Below are 14,724 nucleotides of genomic sequence, written 5' to 3' on the forward strand. Positions count from 1 at the left end.
TTTTAGATTTTATCGTATACATTGTTGTACACAGCCATGTTACGTTGTACTAACTGATAATATATAAACGCTTTTCTAAATAAAGGAAACAAACAATCCCCTAGTATTTCAGACCTAATTTGGGCCTAGTTGCAACTGAAGTTTTAAATCCACATCGCTGGAATTTATCCTTTTTTTATCGCAGGTGGGAGAGAGAGAGAGAGAGAGAGAGAGAGTCCTACAGGGATGATTTCTGCCATTTCAGATGGAAGACAGAACATCTGTTCTCTCTTGCATCAAGTTTTCTATGTGGAGGAAATTGTATTCTGTAGAGGAGAGTTCCTTCTAGAGTTGAAATCTGACATCTCTGCCAGGGTCCTACTCGAGTGTAGGCTGAGCTCCTGACAGGTGGAGCCCCCACACAGGGTAACCATGTCATTGAGCAGGAAGCACTAGGGATGGTGCATAGCCTCTCCCAAATTGTCCTTATGTGTGCTAACCCCTGTGAGAATCCTAGGGACTTCAAATCCATTCACTTCGGATGACATCATAATTACTCTTGGTGGCATTATTTTTACATCATCCATGGATGCAGAGCATTTATCTGAGGACCTTTCTGGTAGGAGCTCTGTGGTAGCAGATTAGATGGAGACTGCACCATAGATGTTAACAATGCTCTTTGGGACTCATTAAGGAGTAGGAAAGAATTGCATGGTCCCGTTTTCGGAGGAGAGAAGTGTGTATGGCCATAGTTAAATTTTAATATCAATATTTGCAGGCACCACGATCTCCCTGCGGTTTTAGGATCACTATGGGGCTTGGGCTTCATCATGGAGGTCACTGAGTACCATCAATTATAGACATTTTTATGGACAGTCTTCCTTGGTTTGAGTCTTCACGCTTGCTCTTAGTGCCTGGACTCAGCCATGACTTATGCTGGGATGTGAGAAAGAAGGTGGCTCTGAGAATAGGCAAAGTGCCTACCCCCGTTGAATGAATGAATTTATTATTTTGGTCACAGACCAGTTCCAGCTCACATACAAAATCCCCCATTGAATACTACCCCATTGAATACTGCTGCCACCCCCACATGACTAAGGGATTGTAGGCAGGAGGTTCAGAAACTGATCTCTCTACTCAGGCCCTGCTTATTTTCTGTTACATGGAATTTGTTCTTTCGCCATTGAAAGCTAAAGCCACTTACGCATAGTCACAGCTCCTGCCTGGCTGCTATTCTCCTGAGTTTTGTGTAAAACCTAGAGAAGTTCTGTTCCATCCTCTGGTGAAATGAAGGACATAAAACATGGGCTGGACTTCCTTAACATTCTAGGGAGTCATGTATTCAAAAAATTGTAATAATGGAAATGTAGAGTTGGACAATAATTCACAGGACCAGAGCTTATTGTGCTGGAAAATCACCCATCACTTTTTGTCTTGATATTGGTCATGGTAGGCAAACAGATCCTTCCTGGCACTGCTGTTGTGTTCTGAGGCCTGCTATTCCCTTGAGCTCCTTATGTTGAGACTTAAAGGAGAAGGCTGAGCTGCTGGAGGAACACACAATCCTTCCTTGATTTCAAGGCAGATGAGAGACATTCTTAAGAGTGACTGTTTGGTGAAATGGAAACGCACCAATCACTGACCGTGAGTATTAGAAGATACAAGCTTAATGGGGCTATCCTTGTGGCTTAAAGTCTTAAGTAAGACAGGAAAATATATGTTTGGTAATTTTATAAGTTTGACGAAATGAGACTCATATATCAAGACAGGTGTACATGGAACGGGAGCAGTACACAGAATGTTCTAGAAGGGATGCTGAGATGAATAAAAATATGGTTTAGATGAGATGAAAATCTGTATAAGGGCAATAATATGATCAGGCCAACCAAAATGTCATGAAATGATGTGGAGGCTTTTGAGTTCTTCAGAGCTTTTCATCAGGTAATAACAACAGCAGGGAAAGGACAAATAAATCAGGCTCATGGTGGAACAATAAAGTCTTCATGTGGTGACAGGCACAAGGGAGAATGGGAGAAAATCCAGCCATAAATAATGAACCAGCAATTGACCAGGAGGAAGAGGATCTAGCAGTGAGTACAGTGGTACCTTGGGTTACACACGCTTCAGGTTACAGACTCCACTAACCCAGAAATAGTACCTCGGGTTAAGAACTTTGCTTCAGGATGAGAACAGAAATCACATGACGGCGGTGCGGCAGCAGTGGGAGGCCCCATTAGCTAAAGTGGTCTTCAGGTTAAGAACAGTGTCAGGTTAAGAATGGACCTCTGGACCAAATTAAGTACTTAACTGGAGGTACGACTGTATATAAAACTATCAGTCTCCATGTTCCCTGCAGTTAGTTAACAACTCCCTGTCAAGGCCTGTAGCTACAGTACACTTGTTCCAGCTTCCACACGGGTTGCTGGCCATTGACAATATCACCACTTACATGTAATGCACAAAGAGGTTCTGACAAGTCTCAGTAATTTAAAGACCTAAAAATGACTTTGTCAGATGATCTGATCTAAAAACCAGCTAATTAAGCATTGTGTTTCTCACACTGGCCAAACATTGGTCTCTGAGAAATTCAGGTACAGGGCATGAATGTGATCATTAGGAACTAATCTTTGCTTCTCAGAGTGATAAGGCGTCTAAGCAGGGACCTCAAATTCTTGCTTAATATGACTCAAGGCTATATGCCTAACACCTTGAAAAGCAAAGAATGCCTTAACTTGTGTATGCCTGTAGCCTCCAACATGTTTACTATGTCACATTTTTGCTTTCAAACTCTTGCAGGCAAGCTCCTTGCACAGGGGAGAAATGGAGAACATCACCATGGTGACAGAATTCATCTTAATGGGCCTTTCTGATCTCCCAGCTGTCCGCTTCTCCCTCTTTGCTACCTTTTTGCTCATCTACCTGGTCACCTTGTTGGGGAATGGCACCATTCTTCTTGCCATAGGAGCTGACTCCCACTTGCACAACCCCATGTATTTCTTCCTCACTAATCTTTCCCTGCTGGACATCTGCTGCCCTACAGCTACAGTGCCTAAGATGCTGGAGAACCTCTTGTCAGAGAAAAATACCATTTCCTTTGTTGGCTGTGTGCTGCAACTCTACTTCCTTGTAGCCTTGGCAGGGACAGAGGTCTTTCTCTTGTCTGCCATGGCTTATGACCGCTATGTGGCCATATGCAACCCTTTACGATACATGGTTATCATGAGTAAGAAGCTGTGTCTTCAGATGGTTGCTGGTACATGGGTCACAGGGTTCCTCAACTCCTTGCTGCACACAGTCATGACTTTCACTCTACCTTATTGTAATTCTAATAGAGTTAATCAATACTACTGTGATATCCCTCCAGTCTTGGCCTTATCATGTGCTTCCACCTATGCAGCTGAGATGGTTGTCCTCATTGTTGGTGGGATTTTTGGTGTGGGGGCTTTTCTGGTGACATTGGTCTCCTACATCTACATCATCTCCACCATCCTTAGGATCCGTTCTGCTGAGGGGAAACGCAAGGCCTTCTCCACTTGTGCCTCCCATCTTATGGTGGTGTGCCTCTTCTATGGGACGACCATCTTCACTTACATAAGGCCTTCCTCCAGCCACCATCCAGATCAAGACAGGCTGGTGAGCATGTTGTATGGGGTGATTACCCCCATGTTGAACCCCTTGATCTACAGCCTCAGGAACAAGGAGGTGAAAGGGGCTTTGAAGAGGGTCATTGTTAATAAACGCCAATAAATTTGGAAGGGGGAAAAAATATATGGCTAAGATACAATTATCCTATCCTATATCATTATCTACCAAAATAACCCAATCTCTGAAAAAGAACAGAATTTAATCTGTTTTAAATTACGATTGATCAACTGACAATGACCTGCTTTGAAGTTGTCAGCTGACATGAGTTTGCTCCATCTTCTACGTGTCAGCCCATTAGATATTTGAAGATAGCTATCTTCTCTGTCTTCTATATTTAGCCTGGAAAAGAGAAGACTGAGGAGACATGATAGCTATATTTAATTATCTAAAGGGCTGTCACATGGAAGATGAAGGAAGTTTGCTTCCTTCTGCTCCAGATGGTAGGACCCAAACAAATTGATTCAAATTACACGATGGGACTGTCAAACTAATTGTCAAGAAGATCTATCAGGGTAAGAGCTATCAGGGTAGCCAATGTGGTGCCCTCCACATGGTTTTGGACTACAACTCCCATAAGTCCCATTCAGCCTGGCCAGTAGTAGAGGATGATGGGAGTTGGAGTCCAAAACATCTGGAGGGGACGGCAGCAAGTCCAAAACATCTGGAGGGGACGGTTATATTAATTAATATAACCTAAAGACAGAAGTGCCTGGCGTGCTCTGGTCCATGGGGTCACAAAAAGTCAGACACAACTAAATGACTAAACAACAACAGGGTGACCATTTGCCATGGATGCTTTGAGAATCCTGAAGTACTGGGGAGGGTGTTGAACTAGATGACCCTCAGGCTGCCATCCAACTCTGCCATATCTAAGCATGATGTCACAGTTTGAGTTTCAGATGAGGTCCAGGAAAATCCACAATCAAAGTCCCCACTCAGCCAATCATACAATTCAACTTACCTCACAGGATTATTGTGAGGGTAAAGTGTGTCTGTGTGGTTTTGTGTATATTGCCTTGAGATGGAAGGGTGCAATAAAAACGAAGTAAATAAATCATAGAAACATGGAATCATATATGTAATTGTAATTCTTCACACTGAAATGTTAGCGGAATGACAAACATAAATAGATGCCACTATTAATTATCTGCTTGGACTTTTGATCTAACATGTTGAGATGTGTTGTGTAATCCAGTTTCACTGTCAATAAAATCGGCCACACCACTGTTTTTTTTTTTTTATAGTTGTGTTTCTTACTTCTGATCTGTGAACATGAACATCTCTTCAACTTTCCCCTCTTCATTTATCACTTTTCAACTTCTGGGGGGAAAACCCACTCCATTTCCAACCCCAGGAAGTGCAAGTTGCACACAAGTTTTCTGATGTAAATTACTAGAGTTTTTAATCACTTCCCCACTCGAGCGTATAGAATCATGGAATTATAGAGTTGGAAGGTACCCCGAGGGTCATCTAGTCCAACCCCCTGCAATGCAGAAATCTCAGCTAAAGCATCCATGACAGATGGCCATCCAACCTCTGCTTGAAAACCTCCAAGGAAGGAGAGTTCACAACCTTTCGTGGGCGACTGCTCCATGGTTGAACTCTCTTACTATTTCCGTTCCACTCACAGAAAAAGTGTGACCTGCTCTGGCACTGTAGCATTCGCAAGATTACAAATGATCCACAGCGAGTAGATAAGGAGGAAACTTTACTTAGCAGTGTTGCTACCAAACTATATGCAAAACTGAAACAAATCAGATCTTCTTAGCTCCCGTTCTCTGCTGGTGTCGTTCAGAACTGACCCCCCCTCCCAACAATTTTAAAAACACTTTAAACACTGCTCACATTACAAGTATCTTGGAATGGAAATCACCTTGGAGGTTGGGGACCTCTTGTTTCAAGAGGAAAAGAATGGGGTCTAAGGAAAGTTATCCAAAAATACATCCAGCCCAAGTCCTGCACCTGCTTTGCTGTGCTCCTCCCACTGGTTTGAACAACAACAACACAGTGGAAAGATGTAGGTCCTGATCTTGCATGGCACCCCAAAACCATAGCTCTCAACTTTCCCCTTTTCTTGTGAGGAATCCTATTCGGAATAAGGGAATTTCCCTTAAAAAAAGGGAAACGTTGACAGCTATGCCCAAAACATGCATTTTGGGGTGCCGTGCCCAGAAAAAGCACCTTTTTTGGGGGGGACCATGGTGTGGAATTGCACAAGATCATAGCAACCAAAATGGGCACCGTAGTCTCGCGATAACTAACATGAAGATGGTGTCTGGGAAGATGGTATCCCAGACTTTGTCCACAAGGTGTTGGAGGGTATGCATGAGGTATGAGCAAAGCCCACCAAAAAGGACCTAGTCCCTAAAGCTTCTGAGCTTTGTGTAAACACTGGAATAGAACAGTTCCTTACTCTGGTGAACTGGAGTACATAAAACATTGGCCTGATTTCCTTAACATCTAGAGAGTGATATCTTGAATGACAATTATTCACAGCCCTGTAGTTTATTGTGCTGGGAAATAAGCCATCACTCTTGGTCTTGACATTGGCCATAGGGGGCGAGCAGAGATGTTTCCTGACATTGCTTATGTGCTCTGAGGCCTGCTATTCCCTTGAGCTCCTGTTGAGGTTGAAAGGAGAAGTTTGAGCTGCCAGAGGAACAGACAATCCTTCCTTGATCTCAAGGCAGATGAAAGGCATTCTGAAGAGTGACTGTTTGGAGAAATGGTAACGCACCAGACATTGACAGTGAGTATTATTACAGTAGATACTTGCTTAATGGGGCTATCGTTGTGACAAAGATCAAGGCTTAGGGAAGACGGGAAGAGTGATGTTTCTAAATGTAGAAGTTCAAAGAAATGAGACTCATAAACTGAAGCAAGTGTACATGAAATGAGAGTGGTAAACTGAATGTTCTAGAAGCAGTGCTCTTTTCTGGGGGTAGTCAAAGGTCCACAGTACTGGGACCTTCCTCCCCCCTCACAATGTGTGGCACTTACTGTAACAACTTCATAGTGAGTACTGGCACATTTATTCCTAAAAAAAAGGAGCGCTACCTAGAAGGGATGCTCAGATGAACAGAAAAATAGTTTAGATGAGAGTGGTGTAAATACATTTGTATATCCATACGAGGGCAATATTTTATCAAGTCACCCACAATGTGATGAGTTCTTCTGAACTTTTCATCAGGCTAGATAGAACACAGGCAGAGAAGGGGAGGATGAATAAATCAGGCTGAGGGTGAAGCCACAAAGTCTTCATCTCGTGAGAGGCACTAGATAGAATGAGGGAGAACATTCACATGAACTGACAGATGTGGACAGAATTTTCTGAGACAATAATACTGCGTGCAGATTGGACTTCCTGCTATAAAAAGAAGGCACAAATTTGCTCAGTTGGGCTTTTGTCCCCACTCACTTTTCTTGACCACCCCCTTGCCATTCCCCTTGCTTCCCATTCCCACCCCATGGAAGTCTGCTTACCATGAGAGATGGTGTGGCATTGCGGCAGGGTCCATGAGACCCTCAGTTAGATAACACCCCCCCCATCAAGCCCCGTAGCTACAGTATACGTGTTCCAGCTTCCACACGGGGTGCTGGCCATTGACATTATCACCACTTACATGTAATGCATAAAGAAGCTCTGACGAGTCTCAGTAATTTAAGGACCTAAAAATGACTTTGTCAGATGATCTGATCTAAGAACCATCTATATACTGTATTTTATGCTGCTTTTACAATTAAGTGTTTTAAATTTGTCGTTAGCCGCCCTGAGCCCGGTTTTTGAATACAGGGCATGAATGTGATTGCTAGGAACTAATCTTTGCTTCTCAGAGTGATAAAGTGTCTAAGCAGGGACCTCAAATTCCTGCTTAGTATGACTCAAGGCTATATGTCTAACACCTTGAAAAGCAAAGAAGGCCTTAACTTGTGTATGCCTGTATCCTCCAACATGTTTACTTTGTCACACTTTTGCTTTCAAACTCTTCCAGGAAAGCTCCTCGCACAGGGGAGATATGGAGAACATCACCGTAGTGACAGAATTTATCCTAACTGGACTTTCTGATCTCCCAGCTGTCCGCTTCTCCCTCTTTGCTGCCTTTTTGCTCATCTACCTGGTCACCCTGCTGGGGAACAGCACCATTGTTCTTGCCATAGAAGCTGACTCCCACTTGCACAACCCCATGTATTTCTTCCTCACTAATCTTTCCCTGCTGGACATCTGCTGCCCCACAGTTACAGTGCCCAAGATGCTGGAGAACCTCTTGTCAGAGAGAAATACCATTTCCTTTGCTGGCTCTGTGCTGCAAGTCTACTTCCTGATAGCCTTGGCAGGGACAGAGGTCTTCCTCTTGTCTGCCATGGCTTATGACCGCTATGTGGCCATATGCAACCCTCTGCGATACACGGTCATCATGAGCAAGAAGCTGTGTCTTCAGATGGCTGCTGGTACATGGGTCACAGGGTTCCTCCACTCCTTGCTGCACACGGTAATGACTTTCACTCTACCTTATTGTAAATCTAATAGAGTCAATCAATACTACTGTGATATCCCTCCAGTCTTGGCCTTATCATGTGCTTCCACCTATGTGGCTGAGATGGTTGTCTTCATTGTTGGTGGGATTTTGGGTGTGGGGGCTTTTATGGTGACGCTGGTCTCCTACATCCACATCATCTCCGCCATCCTTAGGATCCGTTCTGCTGAGGGGAAACGCAAGGCCTTCTCCACTTGTGCCTCCCATCTAATTGTGGTGTGCCTCTTCTATGGGACAATCCTCTTCACTTACTTAAGGCCTTCCTCCAGCCACCATCCAGACCAGGACAGGATGGTGAGCATGTTGTATGGGGTGATTACCCCCATGTTGAACCCCTTGATCTACAGCCTCAGGAACAAGGAGGTGAAAGGGGCTTTGAAGAGGGTCATTGTTCATAAACGCCTCTAAAGCTGGAAGCAGGGGGTGGAGTGGATGATGGTGGTGGTGGAAGATATGGCTAAGATACAATGACCCTATCCTATACCATTTTCTACTAAAGTAACTCAAAGTCTGAAAAAGAACAGAAATTGATGATCTATTTTAAATTACAATCAATCAGCACTGACCACGAGCCCCTTTGTCACCTGACATTATAATGACCAATACACCATTGGGTAGTTCTCCATCCAGTCCTTGGGCTGAAAACAGTTCCCCATACTTGAATTATGTGAATCAAAGAAATTGCACCGCAAGATTCCCCTTTACAATGCAGGCTTTGTCCCTCCACCGCCCAGCCACACTGAATGGAATCTTAACTGACTCATGTCCTGAGCACTCCAAATGGTGTCTAAGATATGTGTCATAGACCAGAGGTCAAGTACATGGCGACTTTTGTTAGGACCTATTCTATGGCTCTGGAACGCTTTCCCCAGGGAAGCCAACCTTGATGCCTTTTGACTCCCTTTTTATTCTGCCAGCCATTTTAGACCCCTTTTTAATTTTTTATTTGGTGGTCATTCTCCCCCTGCTCTGTTCCTGTTGTGTATGATTAATTATTTTACATTGCTTAATTTTCTTTTTTCTTTTGGGTACCCTTGGAGGCTGCTACATGAGGAGCAGGGTATGAATCTCTAGAATCATGCACAAGTAATTAGAGAACTTTATTTCATTTGCTCATATTCCTCTTGTGCTAACCTTGAGGTCATTTGGCTGATTCTCAGCTTAGCTGGACTCCACTGGCATTAAGTCTCCAACCCCAGCTCAGCCAAAAATATGCTGATGTAGTCAGCTCATCCTGGCTGAGTAGAAGCTGGCTGAGCTGAGGCCGGTGTAGTCCCCCAAATGGAGAGTTCTTGGGGCATGGCAGAGGCGGGACCTGAGAGCAGGGGGCTTAGACTGAATCCTAAGCTTCTTCAGCTCAGTCATGTGATCTGGCAACCCAAACACCATATTAAAGCCTTGCTTGCCAGAGTTAGACAGAGCAGCAGCAGCTGTCCCATTGCTGAATGGGGTTTGTATCTGCTGTAAAATTACACTTCTTGTACTTACACCAGCTTGCTTTGTGCCAATTTCTTGTGCATCAGATCTGCATAGTGAATAATGTTACACTGAATTACATTAATACACTAGGTAAAAAGGTAAAAGGTAAAGGACTCCTGGACGGTTAAGTCCAGTCAAAGGTGGCTATGGGGTTGCGGCGCTTACTTCGCTTTCAAGCCGAGGGAGCTGGCGTTTGTTAGCAGACAGCTTTTTGGGTCCTGTGGCCAGCATGACTAAACTGCTTCTGGCACAATGGAACACTGTGACGGAAACCAGAGCTCACAGAAATGCCATTTACCTTCCTGCCACAGCAGTACCTATTTATCTACTTAGTCTAGTGTGCTTTCAAACTGCTAGGTTGTCAGGAGCTGGGACAGAGCAACAGGAGCTCACCCCATTGTGGGGATTTGAACTGCTGACCTTCTGATCAGCAAGCCCAAGAGGCTCAGTGCTTTAGACCACAGTGTCACCCACGTCCTATTAATATACTATATGGGGTCCAGTGCATGGTATAAACCCAGTTCTTAATTTTGACCCCCACTCCACATAGAGACAGAGACTTTTCTCCTCCTCTATTTCTGCACTTGAAGTGAAGTATGCAACTCAATAAATGAATGTTCTCTCTCTTTTAAGCCCAGGTACTTTCAATTTGCATGTTTATCTTGAACTAAGCTATGCGAGTCCTTATTTGGTGAACATTTGGACCAGTGAATATTTCTTTTTTTAAAATGTTAGGGGTTTTTTTTTTACTGACACCCTGCTGAGTGTCATATTTATTTTATGTTTTTTTAAAATAAATTAAAATTATTGATTAAAAAGATGCACAAATGGTGGGTTGTGTGCTTTACTTTTAAGCGCAAGCCCATTATTCATTAAAAGGATTTTGTTTCCTTCTGGACTTCAATATATTTAAGCTTCTTGGATAACATGATTCATCCGCTGTTGTGAATCCTTAACACTGGATAGCTGGAAGTGTTCCACTTCTGAAACACAGAAGTTGCAATTTTAGTTGACTTGAACACTCAGCTTCCACAAGTGTTCATCATTATATTATTTATTCCTTTGGAAGAGATAAAGGGGGGTGGGTATTTGAAGAGAAAAAAGTTACATTTGTTGTGTTTAGAAGTCCTTTACTTTAGCAGCCCATCTTCACATCCTGTGTCTATGGGTTCCATGGAAACAATAATAAAGATAATTAATAATGCTGGCCTGGCTGGTACATATTGTCTTTGGCTTGATAGGGCTTACATGAGCAGTTTTCTTTACTTTCTTTGTTAAAAGAATTCATATATACTGCCTTTCAGTTCGGAAAGAAATACCAAGGCGATTCACCAACAAAACAACAACAGCAACGAAACCAACACAATAAAATGACATTCAAGAGTGAGTCACAACAACCAGGAACAGCAGGAATCGGAATTAGGAAAACGCCCAGGTAAACAGGTACAAAGACAAATGCTATTAGAAGCAATCCACAGCTGGAACCTGCCTGAGGTCCTTAGAGGCATCATTTCACAAGGCAGAGGCCACCACAGGTTTAAAGCATGGTGGAGAACTTGTGCTCAATGTACCAAATGTGGTTCTTGGGACCCTCCCCAGTACACAGCCCTCACTGGTCCTGCGACACTCTTTCCTTGGGTGCTTTTGCCTGGCTGGAATGTGTCCTTGAACTGTGAAAATGGCTCTTCTTGCCTGGACGAAGAGAAGCATGCATTTGTGCAGGATAGTGTAGAACCTTCTTTGTGTCTGAAATGCAGCATGTGGCACAAGGTACACAGCCCCTCTATTGCTCCACCTGCTTTTGCTTCTGGCCCCACCCATCATTAGCGCATGGCCTCTAGAATGCTGCCCAAAAGGGAATTTGGCCGTTGGGCTGAAGAAGTTTCCCCACCCTTGGTTTTAGAATTTCTGTATGTGACCTATCCTTGTACAGTGGTACCTTGGTGTACATACGCTTCAGGTTACATACGCTTCAGGTTACAGACTCTGCTAACCCAGAAATAGTACCTTGGGTTAAGAACTTTGCTTCAGGATGAGAACAGAAATCGCGCGGCACGGCAGCAGTGGGAGGCCCCATTAGCTAAAGTGGTGTCTCAGGTTAATAACAGTTTCAGGTTAAGACCTGACCTCCGGAACGAATTAAGTTCTTAACCCAAGGTACCACTGTACAGTTTAATGTTGTCTGGAAGGCACAAGTTCCAAATCTCTACTCTAAGATTACTATTACCACTCCAGGGTCTGGGGTATATCTTCTCATGTGTACAATGCAGAGACCTTTTTCCGGCATTTGAACCCTGAATTACCAATGTTTTGTTCAACTTCCCATACCACTGAAGTAGCTTGAGAAGCACCACAATCACCCTAACGGCCTTCCCTGATTTGGTACCTTCCACATGTTTTGGACTCCAACTCCCATCAAGCCTATTCAGCATAGCCAGTGTTAGGGATGATGGTAACTGTAGTTTTATATTGTGAATCACCCTGAGGCCTATGGGAATAGGGTGAAATAACAACAACAACAACAACAACAACAACAACAACAACAACAACAACAACAACAACATAGTTCAAATCATCTGGAGGACTCCAGATTGGCAAAGATGTCCTAATCCATGCCAAGATTATGAAATACAAGTTTCTTGAAGGCCCCTTTTACTTCTTTGTTCCGGAGGCTGTATATGATAGGATTAAACATTGGCTTGACAATGGTGTACATGACAGATATTGCCTTATGGAAGCCTGGGGACTGATTTTTTGTGGGTACCACATACATGATCATGATGGTCCCATAATATACGCTCACCACTAAAAGGTGGGAAGCACATGTTGAAAAGGCCTTCTGTCTCCCTGTGGAGGAGGCAATTCTCAAAATGGCTGACAGGATGTAAACATACGAGACAATGATGAACACAAAGGGCCCTATAGTCACGATGGAGCAGGAGATAAGGACAGTCATCTCTGCCAGGATGCTTTTTCTGCAGGAGAGTTTGGTTAACTGATCCATATCACAAATAAAATGGTCGATTTCATTGGGACCACAAAAAAGCATTGTGGACACTGTCCCAATGGCTAGGGAAGACACCGAGAAGCCAGTTAACCAGGAAGCAATTGCTAGCTAGAGGCAGACCTTGAAGTTCATGATGGTCCTGTAGCTAAGCGGTTTGCATATGGCTAAGTAGCAATCAAATGCCATGATTGCGAGGAGTAAGCATTTGTTGCAAGTCAAACCACTGTATAGTAAGATCTGTGTGAGGCATCCATGGAGAAACAGAGAATTTTGAGATGCAGGTGAATTAAACTCCAGCCTCATAATGTTTTGCCAAAAGCTGGCCCTTCCAAAGGAATATGATATCTTTTAAAGAAGGGGTCAGGGGGAAAATTTTCAGCCAAAGGGCCGCATTCCACTGTGGGCAGCCTTCCAGGGGCCAGATGCAAGTGATAGGCAGGTCAAGAGATGAAAGTGATCTGCGTAATGGATATGAATCTTATCTTTGTACTGTCAGTGGCATTCCAGTCACACAAGACACAAAGGTTTCTTCTATACACATGCACACCACACTTCAGCCAGCATTATCATTACACTTCAAGGTCACATTCTGGCCAGGGAAAAGTGCTTGAGAGGGTACAAACATGGGAACCTGAGCCAAGTGGCCTGGGGAGGGATGTATGGCCTGGGGAAAGCACTGAAGGCCATATGGAGGTGCCTGAGATCCCTCACTCCTCTCTTCAAGACAAATACAAGGGTTGTATCTAGTGCGGGTCCAACTCAAAGTAGAGCCATTGTGGTCAGTGGACATGAAAAACTTTGGTTCCTTCATTTCAATGGGTCTGCTCTGAGTAGGACTTAGGTGGCCACAGTCCTAAGTAGCCAGTCGTCTTAAGCTACAGTTCTGTAAATGAGTAATTTAAGAAGCACTTTATTCAAAGCATTCTGCACCTCCCTGTTTCTCAGGCTGTATATAAGGGGATTGAGCAATGGGGTCAGGACTATGTAGAAGAGAGAAAAGACCTTGTTCCAATCTCGCATTGCATCCGTTCTTGGTAACAGGTAGACAATAATGATCGTGCCATAGAAGATGGACACTACCATGAGGTGAGAGGAGCAGGTAGAGAAGGCCTTTTGCTTTCCAACAGTGGACGGGATTCTCAGAATGGTTCGTATGATAGAACTGTAGGAAGCCAGAGTTAAAACAAAGGGTGGCAGGGAGCAAAGGCCCGCCAGAAGAGTAGTTACCAGCTCCATCATGTGGGTGTCGCTGCAAGACAGCTTTAACAATGGGCTGTAGTCGCAAAAGAAATGGTCAATTGTGTTGGGACCGCAGAAGGTTAATTGCTGGGTTAAACATATTGTTAGGTTAATAACCAGCAAACTGCTTACCCAAGCCCCTGCCACTAGCTGAACACAAGTTTTGCCATCCATAACAATCACATAGAGCAATGGCTTGCATATTGCCACATACCTATCATAAGACATGGCAGCCAAGAGATAACACTCTGCAACTACCAGGAAACCAAAAAAATAAAACTGTGTCATGCAGCCTGCCACAGAAATGACTTTGCCCTGGTAGAGGATGAGGCCAGCTAGCATCTTGGGCATAATGTTGGAACTGTAGCAGATCTCTAAGCAAGACAGATTTCCCAAGAAGAAGTACATGGGTGTGTGAAGGTTGTGGTCCGATACCACCAGCACAACGAGGAGGATGTTGCCCACCATGGTCACAATGTAGATCACTAGGAAGATGAAGAAGAAGAGGAGATCCAGACGACCCAAATTCCCAAATCCCAGCAAGAGAAATTCAGTAATGATTGTATGGTTTCCGAAGTCTGTTGGATTCATGGTGGTAGCTTGAACCTAGGAAGATCATGTGAACATATGAACGTAACCTAGACCGGGGGCAAAGAACCTGTAACTCTTTGAATACTCCTGAACTACAACTCTTATCAGCCCTGACAATTGGCCAAGTTGTTTGGGGCTGATGGGAGTTGGAGTCCAACAGCACCTAAAAGGTGGTGGACTCCCCAGCACAGCCTTAAACTATCAGTCCATCTAGCCCGGTATTATTGACTCTGACAGTGGACTTCTAAG

At 43.9% G+C, this 14,724-nt stretch overlaps 3 protein-coding genes across 3 annotated transcripts; 2 read left to right on the forward strand and 1 right to left on the reverse strand.

The window, feature by feature from the left end:
* The first annotated feature begins 2,799 nt into the window (after positions 1-2,799).
* Positions 2,800-3,726, forward strand: LOC128399527 (olfactory receptor 5V1-like). Its single transcript, XM_053361084.1, has one exon. The coding sequence runs from the start codon at positions 2,800-2,802 to the stop codon at positions 3,724-3,726; it is 927 nt and encodes a 308-aa protein (XP_053217059.1).
* A 3,914-nt stretch (positions 3,727-7,640) lies between these two features.
* Positions 7,641-8,567, forward strand: LOC128399526 (olfactory receptor 5V1-like). The gene has a single exon (XM_053361083.1). The coding sequence runs from the start codon at positions 7,641-7,643 to the stop codon at positions 8,565-8,567; it is 927 nt and encodes a 308-aa protein (XP_053217058.1).
* A 4,948-nt stretch (positions 8,568-13,515) lies between these two features.
* LOC128398909 (olfactory receptor 11A1) lies at positions 13,516-14,475 on the reverse strand. The gene has a single exon (XM_053360175.1). It carries the CDS (start codon positions 14,473-14,475, stop codon positions 13,516-13,518), a length of 960 nt encoding a protein of 319 aa, XP_053216150.1.
* Between the last annotated feature and the right edge of the window lie 249 nt (positions 14,476-14,724).

Source organism: Podarcis raffonei, chromosome 13 (genome assembly GCF_027172205.1).
Source record: "Podarcis raffonei isolate rPodRaf1 chromosome 13, rPodRaf1.pri, whole genome shotgun sequence".
NCBI lineage: Eukaryota > Metazoa > Chordata > Lepidosauria > Squamata > Lacertidae > Podarcis > Podarcis raffonei.